The following is an 18,146-nucleotide window of genomic DNA, read 5'->3' on the forward strand; positions in this document are numbered from 1 at the left end:
GCAGCAGCAGCCAGGGTAAGCCACCTTAAGCAGAGCCATATCCATATTTTACCAGGTGACTCTTAGCTGTCCAGAGAGCAGGCTCTGCAAGGACTGGAGGCCAGGGTGGGGGAGGTGACTGGCAGCTGGCTGGATTAAAGATGCAGGAGATTGAAGAAAATGCTGACAACCCACATGACATGAGGACCCTGATCTGGGTGTGAATTCATTTTTTTTTTATTTTTTAGTGAGAAACTGGAGATAGGAAAGACTGTAAATGTCAATGTAAAAAAATATCTGCAGAGCAAAAGTTACATTTCCATAGGCTGTGGGATGTGTCAGAAGAGGAGCAGACTTGTGTGGTGGAAGGACCCCAGCGTGCGGTGACAGGCAGGCCCGGGCTGGCATCCTGGCTCTGCCCAAGACTCACTGTATTACCCCGGGCCTTGTCTTCCCCATCTTGAAAATAGGGGTTTGTGTGAACTAAAGGAAAGATGTAATTTATGCAAAGCACCAAAACGAGCTCCTGAGATATACTGGGGGCCCAGTTGGTTGCTTTGATTAGTAGTATTATAATCACTAGGAAATGCTTATAATATTTAGCAACTTTTCTGCAGTGATAACAGAGCATTTGGGGACCATGTCCAAACTGGTAGCACTGAACAAGGAGCAAGTACTCATCTCTCCACCACCTTTTCTTGACAGGAAGCACCAATAGCTGATGTGTCATGATTTACCCTAATCATTCAATAGGGATGAAGCCACCAAAACTTGACTGTCCTTTCATTCATCAGTAAGATTTTCTGCAGCTAGATATGATTCATGTCAGCTCACGCAGTTTTAATAGACTCATAGAAACTTGGGTTCAAAGGGGGTTTTAGCTGTCACCTGCCACCCAACTGCCATCATCCAGGGCTGGGGAACTCACCACCTCGCACGAGGCACCTCATACTATGGCTGGACAGATGCAATTGGTAGACGGTCTTTAGAGCATCTGTCTGCTCCCTTTACCTTTCCCCCATTGCCCTAATTCTGTCTTCAGCACCAGCAAAAACAATAGTACTCTTCTTCCTTTTCAATGGTCATTCATTCTTCCAACAAGCATATCCTTAGCACCTACTTCACCAGGCACCATAAGTGCTAGTATTACAAATTGAGCAAGACCTGCCAGCCCAAGGAGGGCTAATCCCCCTTCAGTACTCCCTCCTTCAGGGGAGACATCCTCGGATCTTTCAACCTTCCCTCATTTGACCTGTCCAGAGCCGAGACCAAACTACCCCCTTCTCTTCTAACAACCTTGATCTTATCAAATTCTATCTTAAATTGTGGTGCCCAGAACTGAGCTCCATATTTTTCTGAAAGTTAAGTTGGGTTTTTAGCCCAGCTTGGTCGACATCCATGTCAACGGCAATGTCTGTTGTGGAAAAACCCCAATTGTAACTACAGGCTCCCGGCCAGATCCCATTCTAAAAGAACAGAGAGAAAGAAGGAAGGAGGGAGGCCTGTGGCTCCTGAAATGGCAGGATGTCAGATCTCCCTGCCCAGAACTCCCCTCAGGCATTAGTGCCAAATCTGTCATTCTAACCAAATACTCTCCCCTCTGCCCCCCTCCATTAGTGTCTGCCACAGGAAAGGGAAGAAAAATCAAGAATGAGTATGCCAATGGCCCAACATGGTGCCAAGCAGGGCACTCAGACATAAAGGAAGGACCTTCCCTATACCAGCCCACAGCCTGTAAGGGGAGAACAGAGATGAGCTTCAGAAGAGACTCTGCAGGTGAGGAAGGGGGTCTACCAATGGCCTCTGACTTGTGGGGAGGGGGTTTCCTACTTTGAGGCCTCTGCTGTGAACATGTACAAAGGAACAGTCCCAGCTCACTGGAACAAAAGCATGCCTCCTTCCTCTCCCAGGTCCGGTCCTCTGCAGCTCTTGCCGCTCCCTCATTGGAAAAAAGCCATCCCCTTACAACGCAGAAATCATCTCCACTCTGGCATGACCCTGACTGATGTGCAATCTCTTGCAAATCTTTTAAAGTCCTGGGCCAAGGCCCTCCTCTCCAAAGCCATTTTCCTACACATCCGACTGGATTAAAAGACTCATTTTAGAGCCAAAAATGGCAGGTGGGATGGAAAGGCTCATTATGAGACAGTAGTAAATCAAACAAACAAACAAAAAGAGTGGGAGAGGAGGAGGAAAGGCCAAGGGTGGGGGAAGATGTTGCCCTGCCACCTGGAGTCCCCTTTTCTTCCCTGGGCCTAGGAGAGAAGGAAATGGCCTTCCAGAATAAAGTTTCCCAAAGGGTTCCTTATTCTTCACAGGATAGCAGATCTAGAAGGGCGGGGCTTGCTCACGGTCCACTGCAATGCTGCAGCTGTCTTCAACCTCAGGGTCCATGTGGAGGGCTCCTCACCCCTATGGGGGCCTGACCAGTATTCAGCAATGTTCATTGAGTGCCCATGTAGTGGGACACTGTACTGAGAGGCTGCAGAGATGATCTGGTGGCAATCCTGTCCTGTAGGAAAGAGGCGTGCAAACAGAGGAACAGGGGCTCCTGGAACCAGGATGTGTCTCAGGGGGGTGGGAACTGTAAGGAGAGTGCGCCCAAATCCACCTGGCGGAGTCAAGGAGGGCTTTCCTGCACAGATGGCCTTTGAGTTCTGCTTTAAAGAACCCTTCCTCCATCCCCTTGCTCCCACTGCCCCTCAGGGCATTAAAGCAGCTAGTTTGTGGTCCTAAGACATGTGGCCAGGACAGGTGGCAGCAGGGGGGATTGGCAAGAAGAGGAGGGCAGGCAAAGGTAGAGAACAAAGGGGAGTGGAGGGAGAAGAGAGAGGGGGAAAGCAGGGGAAATGGGAAATGGGAAAGGGAGGGGGAGGAAGGAGGGGGGGAGAGGGGGGAGAGAAGAGAAAGAGAGGATGAGAGGAGAGAGGGGGAGAGAGATTTGAATTTCCCATCTGAAAGGGGAGCGGTAGCACGTCAGGGCCTGGCTGAGGGGCCTGATTGGAGGGCGTCTCTCCGGCAGCAGCAGCAGCGGCCCCAGCTCGCCAGGCGGAGTTGCACGAGGCTGCGAAGCGGCGGGAGCTGGAATAGCAGAAGCACCCGCCTCGCTGAGTCCAGCCGGAGCCCTGCAGTGGCTCAGACGGTCGCAGGGACCGCCAGGTCGGTGCTGGCCATGGGCCGGGAGGGCGGAGCCGGGCTGTGGGCAACAGGGTCCCGGCTCTCGTCTCGAGGCCGCAGGGCATCCAGGGAGGCTGGGGATTATTGCTTTGGGGGTACAGAACCCCAAGACTGCTCGGGCGCAGGATTGGGCGGCTGCATGGCAGTAGCAAGCACCTTCCCGGGGCGAGCTGGCCGCTGGCCGTGGTGCTGAAAGGACAGCTCCCTGCGAGGGGGGAGCGAGCAGGCTGAAAGGGAGTGAAGCCGCATAAATTGGGAAAAGGTATGGGCCCCCTTCCCGCCCCCAGGAGCGCCCCCGCCATGGGCAGAAGCTCCAAACAGCCCAGCTCCTGGGGAGTCAGGACCGCCCCGAGGGCAATGGGAGACTCAAGTCTGAACCCAGAGAACAACTTCGAGCTGGGGTGGGGGTGGGGATCTCGATCCAAGCTACTTAGCGAGAGCCTGACAGGGCCCTCTTCGCCCCAGAGGAGGAAGCCGCCCCCGTGGGGTACAGTTCGGGCTCCCAGAGTGAGTCAGAGGTCGGCGGGAGAGGAGCAGAGAGGCCATAGAGGAGGGGAGAGCCTAACCACCGTTTGGGGGTGGGGGACCAAAGGGACTATTTGTTCTCAGAGGAGGCACGCAGGTTTGGGCAGCACAGCAAGCCGCCTAGGGTCATTAGGGAGAATCTCTTTTATGCCGTCGCCTGCCCCACTCTGCCCCCTCCCCTGGCAAAGTTTGAGACCTGGCTGGGTCTTGAGGTTGGAGCTATGTGTTGGGGGAGGGGCACTCTCGGTGGCCTATGGAGAGCTGGGCAGAGGTGCTGGCTATGCTGGTGAGAGGGGCGCCAGGGTTCCTGTTCCCTATTCTGGCGGGGGGCGGGGGGGGTCTCAAAGCCCCAGCCACTTCTGCTCTTCTCCCGGAGCAGGTGCCCTACCCCCTTCCATTCTCCACTGCCCCTTCCCCTCCCCCAGTGCTTCCTTCCAGGGGCTTGGGGTGGGGTGGGGATAGACGGACAATCCCTGTTAGCTGAGGGTGGCAAAAAAGCAAATGAGTGTTGAATTGAGTTTCAGTGAATATACTGGTAGCCTGGACTTGAGCCATTAAAAAACAAACAAACAAACAAAAAACAGAAAAACAACTACAAGGACACACACTGCAGGTGCCTCACGTCTACTTGTCAGGTGGCAGGAGCCCAGTTCCTAAACAGGGCTGGGGCTCAGGAGGCAGGTGCCTCCTCAGCCTTCAGGCTGGGACGGGCTGGGACCCGCTGGGAGGGAGTCAGGGAGAAGCTGCAGATGCGATCTAGGTCCAGGGCATGCTGAAGGCAAGGAAACCGGGTGCTGCAGCTGCCCTTCCCCACCCCCTGCTCTGCCTCCCCTCCCCCGGCCCAGCATCCCCACCACCACCCTTCGAGCAGCGGGATAAACCAAAGCTCCCTGCAGAACCGCTGAGGAGCGCCTCCTGGCGGTCTAGACGAAATCCTCAACTGCACACAACCTGCTGGACCTCAGCACTCCTACAGGCATATGGCAAATCCCTACACACACGCCTGCACACGCCCACGCGCGCACACACGCTGCCTAAGTTCAGAGTCAGAATGCAGATCATACCTCGAACGCGTACATCCTCACATACTTGCTGACACAGAACATTAAATTCAATCAAGCTGGCTCCACCGCGAACCAGGAGATGCTGCAGACACTGGGATTGGAAAAATGCACAAGATACAGGGAGGAGCCCAGAAGTACCGGGAAGAGAAAGACACATAACTGGGCAGAGGGCACGAGCTGGAGGTAGTCAAGGCTGCCCTAGCAAGTACAGGGGGAGACATCATCATATCTCATTGAGGAGACCCAGGAAATTTCATGGAAGGAGTGACAATTAGAGGCATCTTTGAAAATGAGTACTGCTGCTGCTGATGATGATGACAATGATGATAACGATGGTGATGACAGCCAATATGTACTGAGCACTTACTATGTGCCAAACACTGCATTATCTCCTTTAATGTTCACAACATGCCTTGGGCATAGGTGTTATTGTCTCCATTTTACAAATGAGAAAAGATTAAATCACTTGCTTGAGGTCACTTATAAGTAGTGGAACCAGGACTTGAACTGGCAGAGATGAGGTTAAGAGGTTTCAAGGCTGTGGAAACAGCATGAACAAATGCCCCAGGGTTTAGAAAGCATACTCTGTGTTGGGGCACAGCTGAGGCAGAGCCATATGCAAGGTGTGGAAAACGAATGGCAAAGCAGGCAGGTGCTAGACTGTGCTGGACCTGAAGGTCAGCACAGGGACTCTGATTGGTTTAACAGGTCGTGTGGAGCCATGGCAGGGTGTGTTTGCATGAGCAGACCTGCCCTTTAGAAAGATTAATCGGACGGTCGTGTGGAGGATGGATGAGAGCTGGAGGAGAGACAGTTTAAATGTATGCACAAATCCAGAGCCTTAAGGCCCCAACCAAGGCATTATAGCAGCCACAGGAGAGAGGAGGATGTGAACACAGATTGTGAAGCTACATACAGTCTCCGGACTTCTCCCTCAGCACCCATCCCATTTGTAACTCACCAATTCCTTGTGTGGTCTTTGTCCAGTGTCTGCCTCCCCAGCTGGCTGAATGCTGTGACAGCAAAGGCTGGGACTCCCTTGTGCCCTGCCACAGCCTCAGCACCCAGAACAATGCCTGGCAGAGAGCAGGTGCTCAAAGAATATTTATAGTGTGAGTGAGTGTGTGAGTGAATAAATGAAGAAGTCGCTGAGTCTAGAGTTTTCAGTTGAGGCAAGTGTAACCAAGCATGCTGGAGGAGAAGATAGTTGGGTGGGGGAGGCAAGGATGAGACTGCTCCCTGGACAGGATAAATTGAGATTATCCATGTGACAATACCCAGCCGAGAGTTAAATGTGCAGGTTTAAGGAGAGTGGGTAAAGGGAGGAGGATGAGATGGGGGTGAGGAATCAATCTGTGGCTATAAAAGGACATAAACCAATAAGAGTAGGTCAGATTCCCAAAGGAAATAGTGGGGGAGGGAGGGGCAGTAGGAGGGGAAAAGAAGAGAGATTCCCTAATGAATAGCTACATTTTAAAGCAGCGATTTTCAACTAGCATGCCACTGCACACTGGTGAGCTGCAAGAATGTTTAAAATATGCAATACCTGCCTATTTAGTCAGGGGCACGGACCTCTTTTCCCTTAGATTGTGAAACAAAAAATGACAACAGCCAACACAACAATAGCCATCTGGTGTGAATGAATCAAAATTACACCTATTTTTTTTTTGTCAGATTGGCAAAAAAAAATATTTTTTCTGAAGTGCCCAGAATTTTAGTAATTAGTTTATGTAGCCAGGAGATGAAAGAGGTTGAAAATTGCTGTCTGAAAGGACACGAGTCAGGAAAGGAGAAAGAGAGAACCTGTCTGATAAGAAGACCACAGAGTGCTGTGTCATGGAATTTGGGAAGTTCAAGAAGGCAGAAAAAACCTGGGGGGCAGGGGCAGGTAGGGGTCATCTCCAGCATCTGATGCTACACAGGGATGGAGGAGAACCAGGGCTGTGAAAACACTCCTGGGTCTGGCGGTTAGGCAGCCTCTGGCAAATCTGACTAGGGTAGTTTGGGTGGCACTGCAGAAGCAGCAAATCCCGGATCTCACAGAGCTGTAGGGCTTAAATGGGAGGTGAAGAAGCAGAGACACCAGGTAAAAACTCTCGCCATGAAGTAAGAGGGCAGCGATTAAGAAAAGGATGGGGTCAGGGCAAGAGTTGGAGAAGGAGGGAATAAAAGACCTAAGGAGAGCGGTTAGAGATGTGAGGGACAGGGAGTGATGAATGGATCGAGGAAGAGGTGCGAAGAGAGAAAATCTGGAGTGAAGGCCGATGGGTTGGCTCCCAGGGAAGGAGGGGTCCTCTTCCTCAGGAGCTAGGAGGAGGGGAAGTCACAGGCGCTCACACTAGCTGGCATTAATCATTTTGATAATGATAACAGCCACCATTTACTGAGCCTCCATCATGTGCCAACACATTCCTTAGGTTTGTTCTAACCTTTCAAAGTGGCATTATAATCCTCACTTTATAACGAAGACTGAGACTCAGAGATGTTAAGTCAATTACTCATTATCACTCAGCTAAAAAGTAGCAGATTGAGGATCCCTGTCAGGAATGCCTGACCCCAAAGCTCACAGAGCCTTCCCCTGCATCACATGAAGTGTGGAGGAAGGTCACCTGCTGAGCGGGATGGTATAAGAGGACATTGGGCCTTGAGATATTGGTTAGGAAAGTCTTGACAGGGTGAACAAGACACTGCTTAAGCGCTGAGAGGACCATACTGGGAGTGGGCAACAAGCTCTGGGGAGGACCCCAGGAGCCTGGTTAAGTAATCCCAGCAGTCCCGGAGTAGGACGCACCTAGAGCAATATGGACATAAGCATGGAGAAGACTCAGCCCTTGAGTGGATACACTGCATACTGGGGGTGAGGGGTAGTAATCAGTGTTTGCTGAATGAATGAATGAATGAATGAATGAATGAATGGAAACAGGGGAGTCTGGAGAGGGAGACGGTTTGGTGTAGAAAGATAGCATGTTGAGTCTGAGCAGTGCCCAGAAAAAAACATCTAGGTATCATCAGTATCAGAGATTATTAAAGCCCCTGGAAAGGATCATGTTTCCCTAGGGGAAGGTGAGAGAGGAAAAAGGCTAAGTCCAGAGTCCTGAGAACATCTTCATTGAAGACACAAGAGGAAGAAGAGGAGACAGCAATGGACAGAGAGAAGAGGGGACAGAAGTGAAAGGAAAATAGAGAAGTAGAGGAGAGAGAGCAGTAGGAGATGGGAGGGTGGGGAGAGAGAATAACAGAACCAAGAGAGGAAGGGGTTTAAGGATACGGTGGAGTGGCCAGCAGTGCAAATACTTTAGAACAGAAGTGCCCGAGAAAAGGCTCAGAAGGAGCACCTGGTCATGAGAGATGTGCCAAAGCAGCAACTTAGGGAGGAGGCTGGAACTAAAGTCCAGGTGCCCTGCCAACCGATTTGAAACATCTCGAATTAGAGTCCTGTGTCTTCCACCACCACCTGCAATTCCTTGAGCAGCGTGTAAACACAGGAGGAGGAACCCAATGGTTCCTGGAACCATTCAATGTTTAAGTTGTGTGTTTTTTCCCTGTTCTTAGAAATGCAGTCTCTTTACAATGTTTGGAACCAAACGAAACCACCTTGATAGACTGAGCTGAGCAATCTTCAAACTCAGAATGTTGGGTCAGGGTGGGTTCTCTTGCATTTCCTACAAGTGCTGGTCCGTTTGGGTGAGTCCTCGTCAACATGCAGTCAGCAGTGGCTAATATTAATGAGTTCCCACACACCAGGCACTGGGCCAGTTTCTTGTCTTCTCCTTCAAACACCAGTAGAAGGGTAGCCTTAACATACCCCATTTTGTAGGGAACACAATGAAGCTTTCCCAGGGACCCAGTCAGTACTGGAGCCGGTGTGTCTAATGCCAAAGCCCGTGGGGACTTTTTCTCCTCCATCATGATTTTCCCTCCTCAAAACAACCAACTTCTCAGGTGGTCTGACCATGTAGACATCTCAAATAGACTCTCAGGCCCCATTTTATGGAAAGATTTCACTCTGACAATATGTTTTCTCGTTTTGAAAGAAATGAGGGAAATCCATCAGCAACTGAAAACCAAGTGACCTTGAACTCCACCTGGTTTCAATATCTGGTCTGGCTTCTCTGCCACCATTTCACAGGACCCTTTTTCCTTCTAGCAAAACACAAAGACACCAAGGCTGTGTGGGATGAAAGGCCTTGGGAAGTCATTCTGCCCTCAATTGACGATCTAGCCACATCACACTTTGGGCAGCTCACAGATGTCCCATTCACACCCAAAAGGAGATTTATGGCGGCTTTGCCTATGAAAGAACCAGTGATACTAAATAGTTAAAATAAAAGGGAAACCTCTAGGAGTTAGAGCACTGGTGTTCAAATTCTTAGGGATGTGGAGGAAACAGGGTACAAAGGAGGCCAAGGGTGGAGGGGGTACTCCAGGCTCTCTACCCCTGCCCCCACCATTGGAATAGTTCCACTTTTACATATTTTGCATATTGAGATTCTCATTAAGCTTTTATTTGAAGAAAATCTTCTGAGGCAAAATAATAACAATTAAAAAATAAAATAAAACTGAAAGTCAGTGATTTAGGGAGAGGGAAGGAGGACTACATAAGCTGAGTGCTTATAAGGCTTGGTACTTTAAAGGTTCTAAGCCCCAAAAAGAGTATCATGTCTCTAACCCCCTATGTGTAATTCAAAATAAATATTAAGCTATAAACAACAAACTTGCATGTTTACTACAATAAAAATAATGTATTTCTCCATTTGCCTATTTTCAGAAGTCTGGATATATTCATCCAAGCCAGCTGTTTTCACTTCCTCACCTGCCCTGATCTGTGGGGCCCTGAGCACACTCTCATTCCATCTAGAGGTCAATCCAGTGGCCCAGGCTGGAATTCTCTGGTCTCCACAGGAGCTCCGGGAAAGGAGGCACTGCCATTTCTATCTTATAGAGGAGGAAAGTGGGGCTCAAAAAGGTTCAGTAATTTGCCTGAAAGACACATAGCAAATAAGAAATGAGGGTGACATTACTAGTAGAACTTTGCTCTGCCTACATTCAAATGAGAGGCTCTTTCTAAGACTCCTGACTATAATCAAATTCAAGCAATACAGTCAAGATGGTTTTAAAATAGGGATCTAGCCCTAACCAGTTTGGTTCGGTGGAAAGAGTATCGGCCTGCAGACTGAAGGGTCCCAGGTTCGATTCCAGTCAAGGGCACATGCCCAGGTTGCAGGCTCAATCCCTAGTACAGGGCATGCAGGAGGCAGATGATCAATGATTCTCTTTCATCATTGATGTTTCTATCTCTCTCTCTCTCCCTTTCCCTTCCTCTCTGAAATCAATAAAAATATATTTAAAAACCGCCCTCGCCGGTTTGGCTCAGTGGATAGGGCGTTGGCCTGTGGACTGAAGGGTCCTGGGTTCGATTCCGGTCAAGGGCACATGCCTGGGTTGTAGGCTAGATCCCCAGTGGGGGGCGTGCAAGAGGCAACCAATCAATGATTCTCTTATCTTGATGTTTCGATCTCTCTCCCTCTCCCTTACTCTCTGAAATTAATTTAAATATATATAAAATAAAACAGGGATCTGAGCCATTTGGCAGCATATGTGTGCCTGGTACATAGCAAGTGATCAAGAAATAGCACCTTTCCCTACAGTTCAAGGGCATTTCGTCTTGGCCTCACACTGATGGTGCCCCTTGGTGCCTGTGAGCTTGCATGAGGCCACCGTCTGTCTAACTCCAGCAACCTGCCTGTGCAGAGATCTCTCCCATCTAACTTCCAACTCCTCTTTTGCAGGTTGCCAAATCTCCCCAGCCAGGCCTGCCAGGAGCCCCTGCATGCAAATTCAGCTGTGGGCTAGGGCACGCTAACCGGAGTCATAGGCATGGACTTCGTCATGAAGCAGGCCCTCGGAGGTGAGGCCCAACCCCTCAACCGGGGTCTGAACCCAGATGGGAGAGGCCCTCGGGGCACCAGGCACCGCTATCCCAACGCTGGGCACCCCTGACCTCATTCTCTCCCTTCCCAACCCCTCCCCTGCAGGGGCCACCAAGGACATGGGGAAAATGCTGGGGGGAGAGGAGGAGAAGGACCCAGATGCACAGAAAAAGGAAGAGGAGCGGCAGGAGGCGCTGCGGCAGCAGGAGGAGGAGCGCAAGGCTAAGCATGCGCGCATGGAGGCCGAGCGTGAGAAGGTCCGGCAGCAGATCCGAGACAAGGTCAGCACCACCCGCCTGCCCACCCTGGAGTGTAGGAGGCACAGGGGAACAATGGGTCCCCAAACCCTGGCCTCAAGTTCCCCTGAATCCCAGCTCTGACCTTAGACCTAGTTCTCTCTGAGCTTCAATATTCTCATCAGAAAAATGGGTGTTACAGGAACACTTCCCTCAAGGATCTATGGTGATTACAAATGATGGTGCACACAGGAAGTGCTCCCTAATGTTGCTGCTATGGGTCTGCAATCTCCTATTCAAAACCCTTGAGACCAAATATGTTTAGAATCCAGAATTTTGGGATTTTTGAAAAGTACCATAGGGCCCTGAGTACCTGTTACTGTTAGGCATCACTCCCAGTGGGTCTGCGACTGCCACCCTGTGCCAAACAGATTAATACATGTCTGGCCACACCACTACAATAAATCAAGATTATAAGTAGACTTCCATCAGTTGAAGTCAAGTTTTGTCACCAAAATTCGGGTCCAAACATATGGGAGAACTTTCAGATTTCGGCAATTTCAAAAGAGCAGAGAAGTCATTATGAGCAGGTATTGATTTTAAAGGAAACCCCACACACCGCCTCTCTACTTCTGGGGACAGACATAATTCTACAAGAAGGTGTCCTTATCCCCATTTTATAGATGAGAGGACTGAGGCTGGGGGAGTTCTCATGAGTTGCCCCAGCTGAGTCTGCATGACCTTGAGATCAGCTCTCTCCTTGCCCTGTTCATGCTCATGTCTGCCCTCCCCCTCCCCCCAGTATGGGCTGAAGAAGAAGGAAGAGAAGGAAGCTGAGGAGAAGGCAGCCCTGGAGCAGCCCTGCGAGGGGAGCCTGACACGGCCCAAGAAGGCCATCCCTGCGGGCTGCGGGGACGAGGAGGAAGAGGAGGAGGAGAGCATCCTGGACACGGTGCTCAAATACCTGCCCGGGCCGCTGCAGGACATGTTCAAGAAGTAACCAGCCCTCCTGCCCATCCCCACTCCACTTGTTACTATTTTTTTTCGGTTCTTTCTTTTCTTTTGATTCAGTTAAGTCTCAGTTCTGACAGGGAAAACCTCAGTTGGCCTCTGCCCACCTGTCCCTGGCTAGGGGCTCATCTCCTTAGCACTCCCTCATACACCCTTCATCCCAGAGTATCGAACCCCCACCTCACACCCAAGTTTCTTGAAAAAGGGAAGACAGCTATTCCCCAGCAGGGGCATTATCCAGCGTGGGAGGCACTGGGGCCCCCTTCTAGAAGCCTAAGGTCCATGCTAGTGTGGTAACCCCCATACATTCCTTCATGCACCCCACTGCCAGGAGGACCACTGTCCCCAGCCAGCCAAAGTAATGACACATTCCAGCCCTGCCCAGCATGCTGACCTTTGGCCTCTGGCCCCCAGTGGGTTCCAGGTCAGGGCAGGGGTTCTGGGTTGTCTAGCTCTGAGGAAGGGAGTCAGGGTAAGCCTGCCCTGTGAGGGCCCAGCCTGAGAGGCCCCCTGTATTCTGGGAAGGAGGCTGAGGCTCTCCTTCTTCACTCCCCCTGGTGACACCCAGGAGTACCCCTGCCCCGACCACCACCTGAAAAGGTATAGCCCCTACAAAGCCAGTCCCTCCAAATGGATCCTCTTTGGACTTTAACTCATCTGTGGAGGGGCCCAGGGTAGGGTAGCTCCTTGTTCCCCCCACCCTCCACTTAGATCTGGGGGGCCCACTGCCAGTCTGGGCCCAGCTTGCCCAGACAAGGGGCTGCCCAGGCCCCCCCAGAAAACACTTGGAGCCATTGGGCAGCGATGGCCCATGCCATGGGACACCCCCCCATTGGTGCAGCCAAGCTGCCCCCATTCCTATCCACCCCTCATTCCCACCACCCTGCCCTGTCTATGTGCTTCCAGGACCCCATGGTCCCCTGGAGGACCCTTCCTGGCTAAAGCCCCAAGCCTCTGGGGAAAAGCCAGTCCCCACTTGACAGAAGGCATCTGTCCATTCATCTCATCGGCCAAGAACAAACTCTCCTCTGGGATGTGGGAGACTGGTGTCTGTTCCTCCCACCACAAACTGTTAAGGCCTCTTGCTCAGTCAGTTTTGTGAGAACTGAGGACCATGAAGCAACAAGAGAGGAAATTGTGTGTCCATGCATGCATGCGTATGCATGGCAGAGACTGAATCAGCAATTATGTGTCCAGAGATTGTGCATATGGCGAGAGAGAGAGAGAGAGAGAGAGTCAGTCTTGAGACTGTGAGTGTGTGTTAGTCCCTGTGTTAGAGATTGTGTATGTTAGGCAGCCTGTGTATATGTGCTTGTTTGAGGTGGTATATATGAGTTGATATTGTGCCCTATGTGCGTGCTAGCCATCTCACATGTGTAGGAGAGCTTGCATTTGCATGTGTTTTCAAAGCATCATGTGTGTTAGGAGTGATGGGTATGTGTTAGATGTTGTAGAAATGTGTGTGAGAGTTGTTAGATGTGCTAAGACTGTTGTGTGCATGTATGTGGCTCTAAAAAGGCAGGTGTATGCAGAACAAGCTCTTGGAGAGAAAAAATGTGGGTAAGATGCCTCCTCTTGGCCCCAAAACCATTTGTCACAAATAGCCACATTCAACAGGAGACCTTGTCCTTGGCCTAGAGTCCTTCCACCCTTGGGGGGTTCCTGCCTGAGGTCTTCACAAGTCCACTGGGACAGATCCAGGCAGTGCCCCAAGAAGCCATGCTGGGCCCCAGCCAGGGCCTACCCCCAAAGCTGGGGCTAGGGAGGGGCGACTTGCCTGCCCCTGTGCCCCTGCCCCATTGGCCCCAGTTTGCATTCTGCAGGTTTTCCATTTTAGTGGATTATGCTTTTATTTCAGAGAGAGACATGTGTCTTCTCTGTCCATTTCCAATAGTTAAAGCCATATCAGTTAGACTGCAATACTTTAAAGACAAGACAAAACAATCCATATGTTTAGGGAACCAGAAAAGTACCTGGTCTGTCCCTTCTCTGGGGAGCTGGGCCTCAGCAGCTCTAGCTCCCTGGATCTGCCCTTCTCCCTCGCCCCCGCCCCTTCCCTGTGCCCATGTCCTGCCCCGCATGGGGCCTGTCTCTGTCTCTGTGCCTGTGTCTGTGATGGGGAGCCACCTTGCACCCCTACTGTCTGCTTGTCTGAGTATGTCTATGATCCTGGGCAGGATGGTCATTCTCTAGAGCCCTGGGGCCCTGGAGCAGAGGTAGGCAGGGCCCAGTCCAGGAGCCCTAGGCCTCCACACACCCCGTGTGTGAGACCCACTGGACACAGGAGTGGATCCCAAGTGTTCAAAAAGGTCTCCCCCTTGACAGGGACCCACTGATCATGAAGGTGGGCCCAGGGCACAGATCATGCTAAATGGACAGTGGAGACCGAGGCCTGGGAGCTTCAGATGAGTAGTGGAACCCAGCCATACAAGATATTTCAGGTGAGCCTGAGGGACCCCAGAGCCTCAGAGGGCATCCTGGTGGTCTCTGAAGCCCTCTGCACCCCCAGAGTGGGCTCGGGCTTTTCCCACAGGAGAGTGCCCTCCAGACTGGCTGGCGTAGTCTGGGACACCTCCCAGACTCTCCAGACTCCTCTAGCCTGGTCCCAGCAGTAGGACTGGAGGTCTTTGGGAGGTGGGAGCAAGGAGAGAATTTCAGCCTGGGCCATACCTGGCTCTAACCACTGCCAGGTGATCACTCTCAGGTCCAGGAGAACATGATGACTATCATTCCTGACACAGACTTGACTCTGGAGAGCAGCCAATGTGCAGCACAGTCGTGAGGAGACAAAATATGTGTGGAGGGCTCTAGCAGGACAGGGAGAATCACATGATGTGCCTGGGGTAGGAGATGTGTGTGTCCCACTGGATGGGAAGGGATGAGAGTGTCGCCCCAAATGGGGCAACGTGCATGTGACATACTTGGGAGGCAGGGTGGGGAGCCCCAGAATTCAGCCCACACACAATATACATAGCAGACATCCGCTAGCTAGAGATATAGGAAGAGCAATCATTGTAAATGGAGAGAACAGAACAAGATGCAGGGGAGTGCGCACTGCCCGAGGTGGGTATGTGTACTTTCCAGGAAGGCCACTGACATGCTGTGGGCCTGGAAGGTCACCACCAGAGAGAAGGGACCAGGCCTCTCTGGATTTGCCATGTTAGGCACCTGAGACAGGCAAGGATGTGGGCATCCTCCACTCCAGTTCCAGAAGGTCCTAGAGGGTGTTCTTACCAGCAAAGCCATATGGGGTCTCCTCCACACACAAGCAGGAAGTCAAGAAACCCTCCCATGTATGTGTATGATTGATAGATAGATAGATAGATAGATAGATAGATAGATAGATGATAGATAGATAGATAGATAGATAGATAGATAGATAGATAGATAGATAGATGCACAGATGGGTGGATAGATAGGCAGGCAGGCAGACAGATACATGAAAGGGGAAAGAAAGGGCAAGAGAGACAGAGAACAGAAGTACATCAGTCCAGGGCCCTCATGTGGGCAAAGAAACCACCCAAAAGTTGGTGGTTAGAGTGTAATGAGACAGACCCCAAGCCCCAAGAGCCCCCGGCACCCAGCTGGCAGGGTTGCTGACCCCCACCACTCAGTTGCTCCATCCTTCTAGGATCTCATAGGCCCTTGACTGCACAAGGGGGCTGGGGTCCAATTGGCTCAGATGAGGGGACATCTCCCAGGCCTGATGATTTGCCCCTCACCACGTGTCCCCTGCTCCCCTCTCTCCTCTTCAAGGTGAAGAGATGGGAGGTGCTCGTGCTGGTCCTGGGGTGCAGGTGGGGGTCCTAGTGAGGCCCTGATGAGGATGACCATCCTGCTAATGCGGGGGTATCCTGTTCCCATATCTGTGCTGTGTCTTTGTTGCTCTGCTTCCTTTAAATGTGTCAGTGCCTGGGGGAGGGGAGGGGCACCCCTTATGCCCCCCTGAACCTGACCAAAAGCCATGGCTGTTGCTCCCCCTTTGTATGATGCAGACGCTAACATGTACCAACCCAACCATGACAACAAAGAAAAGACCTTGTACAGCAGCTCTAGGTCTGTCTGGTCTCTTCTGTCCATGGGCACCAACAAGGCTACATGGGGTCCCAGCTGGCATGAGGGGGGCTGACCCATAGAGCTCAAGAGGCCACAAAAAAAATCAGTTTTACCCTCGCTTCTGGCTGAGACACTGTGGAAATGACCTCAGAAATCAATCAAGACCACAGGGAGGGATGGCCGCGGAGATTTAGAGCCACTCACCTCCTGCCCTTCAAAGCCACTGTACAACCTCAGGAGCTGGTGGTGCAGCCTGGTCACAACACCCACACCTCATCTCTGGCCACCCCAAGCTCCTCGGGTGTGACATCCGGCACAGAGCCAAGTCACATGGATGAACAAGGTCTGTCATTGGTCATCCCACCAACATTGATGGACTTCCCACTCTGCCGGCAGCAGGAGGCGGGGACACAGAAAGGACATCACTCAGCATTGCTCCTGGACACAGACACTTCCCAGGCCTTGCTGAGGAATCAGGACCAGACCAGAACCCCCTCTACCCTCGCTGCCCTCCACCATCACCCTGCCTTACACAGGCCTCATCTTTTCACTTCCTGGCTGGGCACCTCCCATCCCCACACACTAGTCTCCCAGTCACTGCCTCTTCCCTCCCACTCATCCTATCCCCACCAACCACCCAGCCTAGAAAACTGACCAAAAACAACACAAACTTAACCGCATCACTCCTCTTCCCAACACCCATCATGGCCTATAGGATAACATCAAGGTTGTCAAAATGGCCCGATGTGCTACGACGCCAACCTGCTAGGTCAGACCCACACACAACTCTGCTCCAAGCATGCCCACACATACCATGCTGTTCATGTTTACACACTCCGTCCCTTCTGCCTGGAATGAATTCTCCCCTTCCCAACTGGTGCACTCCTCTAGTCTCAAGATCCAGCTCAGATGTCACCTCTTGAGTGAGGCCCATCCTGACACAGCCCCGGCCAGCTGCCCACCGCGGAGTCTGTTGCTGTGCTCACACAGTGCAGAGCCTCGCGGCTGGGGCTCAGACAGTGCTGGCTTTGCTGGTGGGTTCTCCCACCTGGCAGAGTGGTCTTGAACAAGCCACTGAACCCTTCTGAGTGTTTGTTCATGAGTAAAAGGGGATAACAGTAACTGTTCTGATTTCCACAGTTGTGAGAAGTAAATGGGGTCCCGCACCCACACTCTTAGCACAGCGTGCCAAGCATTTAAGGAGTGGCACTTTGCAAATTCTACTGTAACTTATGCCACTGCACATGTCTCTCTCGCTAACGTGGGAGTCCTATCAGGGGAGGACTGGCTAGCGCCCCAGTGCCTCCCAGCACCCACCAGAGTCTAGCCCAGCCGTGGGCAAACTACGGCCCGCGGGCCCAGCCCGTTTGAAATGAATAAAACTAAAAAAAAAAAAAAAAAGACCGTACCCTTTTATGTAATGATGTTTACTTTGAATTTATATTAGTTCACACAAACACTCCATCCATGCTTTTGTTCTGGCCCTCCAGTCCAGTTTAAGAACCCATTGTGGCCCTCGAGTCAAAAAGTTTGCCCACCCCTGCCCTAACATCACCACTCCTGCCTGTTCCCAGATCTGCCCATACCCCTGGGAGAGTGGTCTCAGTAGCAGGTCCCCTGGACTCTGAGTCGGGAGAGGTCAGTGTGCAGTGAGAAGATTCAACCTGAGGAGAAGGAGGGCATCCCAGGCAGAGAGGGGCTGGCATGAACAAAGGCCCAGAGGAGACAAAGGTGGTCCAATGTGAATGGAGAAGCAGGGACTCAGTGAGTTCTTGGTGAAAAACTGAGAGCCTAGGATGTCAACCAGGGGGCCAGCGCATGGAGCGTGCACTTTACCTGCAGGCAATGGGGAGCCAGTGAAGGATCTTGAGCAGAGGTATGACATGATCAGATATGCAGATTGAGGAAGATGAATTGGGAGTTAGCTGAGGAAGCAGGGAGCCCAGGGATGAGCTGGTGCAAAGTCAAGGTTGGAGATGTTGCGGCCTGACCTCAGGCAGTAGCAATGGAACAGGGAGAAGTAAGCAGATTAGAGGGACACAGGAGGGCAAATTGGCAGGACTTGAGGATTGGATGTGGGGGACAGCAATAGGTCTAGGCCAGTGGTCCGTAAATTGCAGCTCGGGAGCCACATGCGGCTCTTTGGCCCCTGGAGTTTGGCTCTTCCA

General features: G+C 51.7%; 1 protein-coding gene across 3 annotated transcripts in view; it reads left to right on the forward strand.

The window, feature by feature from the left end:
• The window catches only part of CPLX2 (complexin 2), a 72,947-nt gene extending 56,976 nt beyond the window's left edge, over positions 1-15,971 (forward strand). The window contains exons 1-4 of one of the 3 annotated variants that reach the window (XM_059699241.1): positions 2,938-3,138; positions 10,535-10,653; positions 10,781-10,956; positions 11,714-15,971. In XM_059699241.1, the coding sequence (XP_059555224.1) occupies positions 10,623-10,653; positions 10,781-10,956; positions 11,714-11,911 (405 nt within the window). In that variant the 5' untranslated portion in view covers positions 2,938-3,138; positions 10,535-10,622 and the 3' untranslated portion in view covers positions 11,912-15,971. Of the gene's footprint in view, positions 1-2,937; positions 3,139-3,192; positions 3,419-10,534; positions 10,654-10,780; positions 10,957-11,713 lie in introns of those variants that run through there. The other 2 variants (XM_059699242.1, XM_059699240.1) reach the window with 2 other exon arrangements.
• The last annotated feature ends 2,175 nt before the right edge of the window (positions 15,972-18,146 follow it).

Source organism: Myotis daubentonii, chromosome 5 (genome assembly GCF_963259705.1).
Source record: "Myotis daubentonii chromosome 5, mMyoDau2.1, whole genome shotgun sequence".
In the NCBI taxonomy this organism is placed as follows: Eukaryota; Metazoa; Chordata; class Mammalia; order Chiroptera; family Vespertilionidae; genus Myotis; species Myotis daubentonii.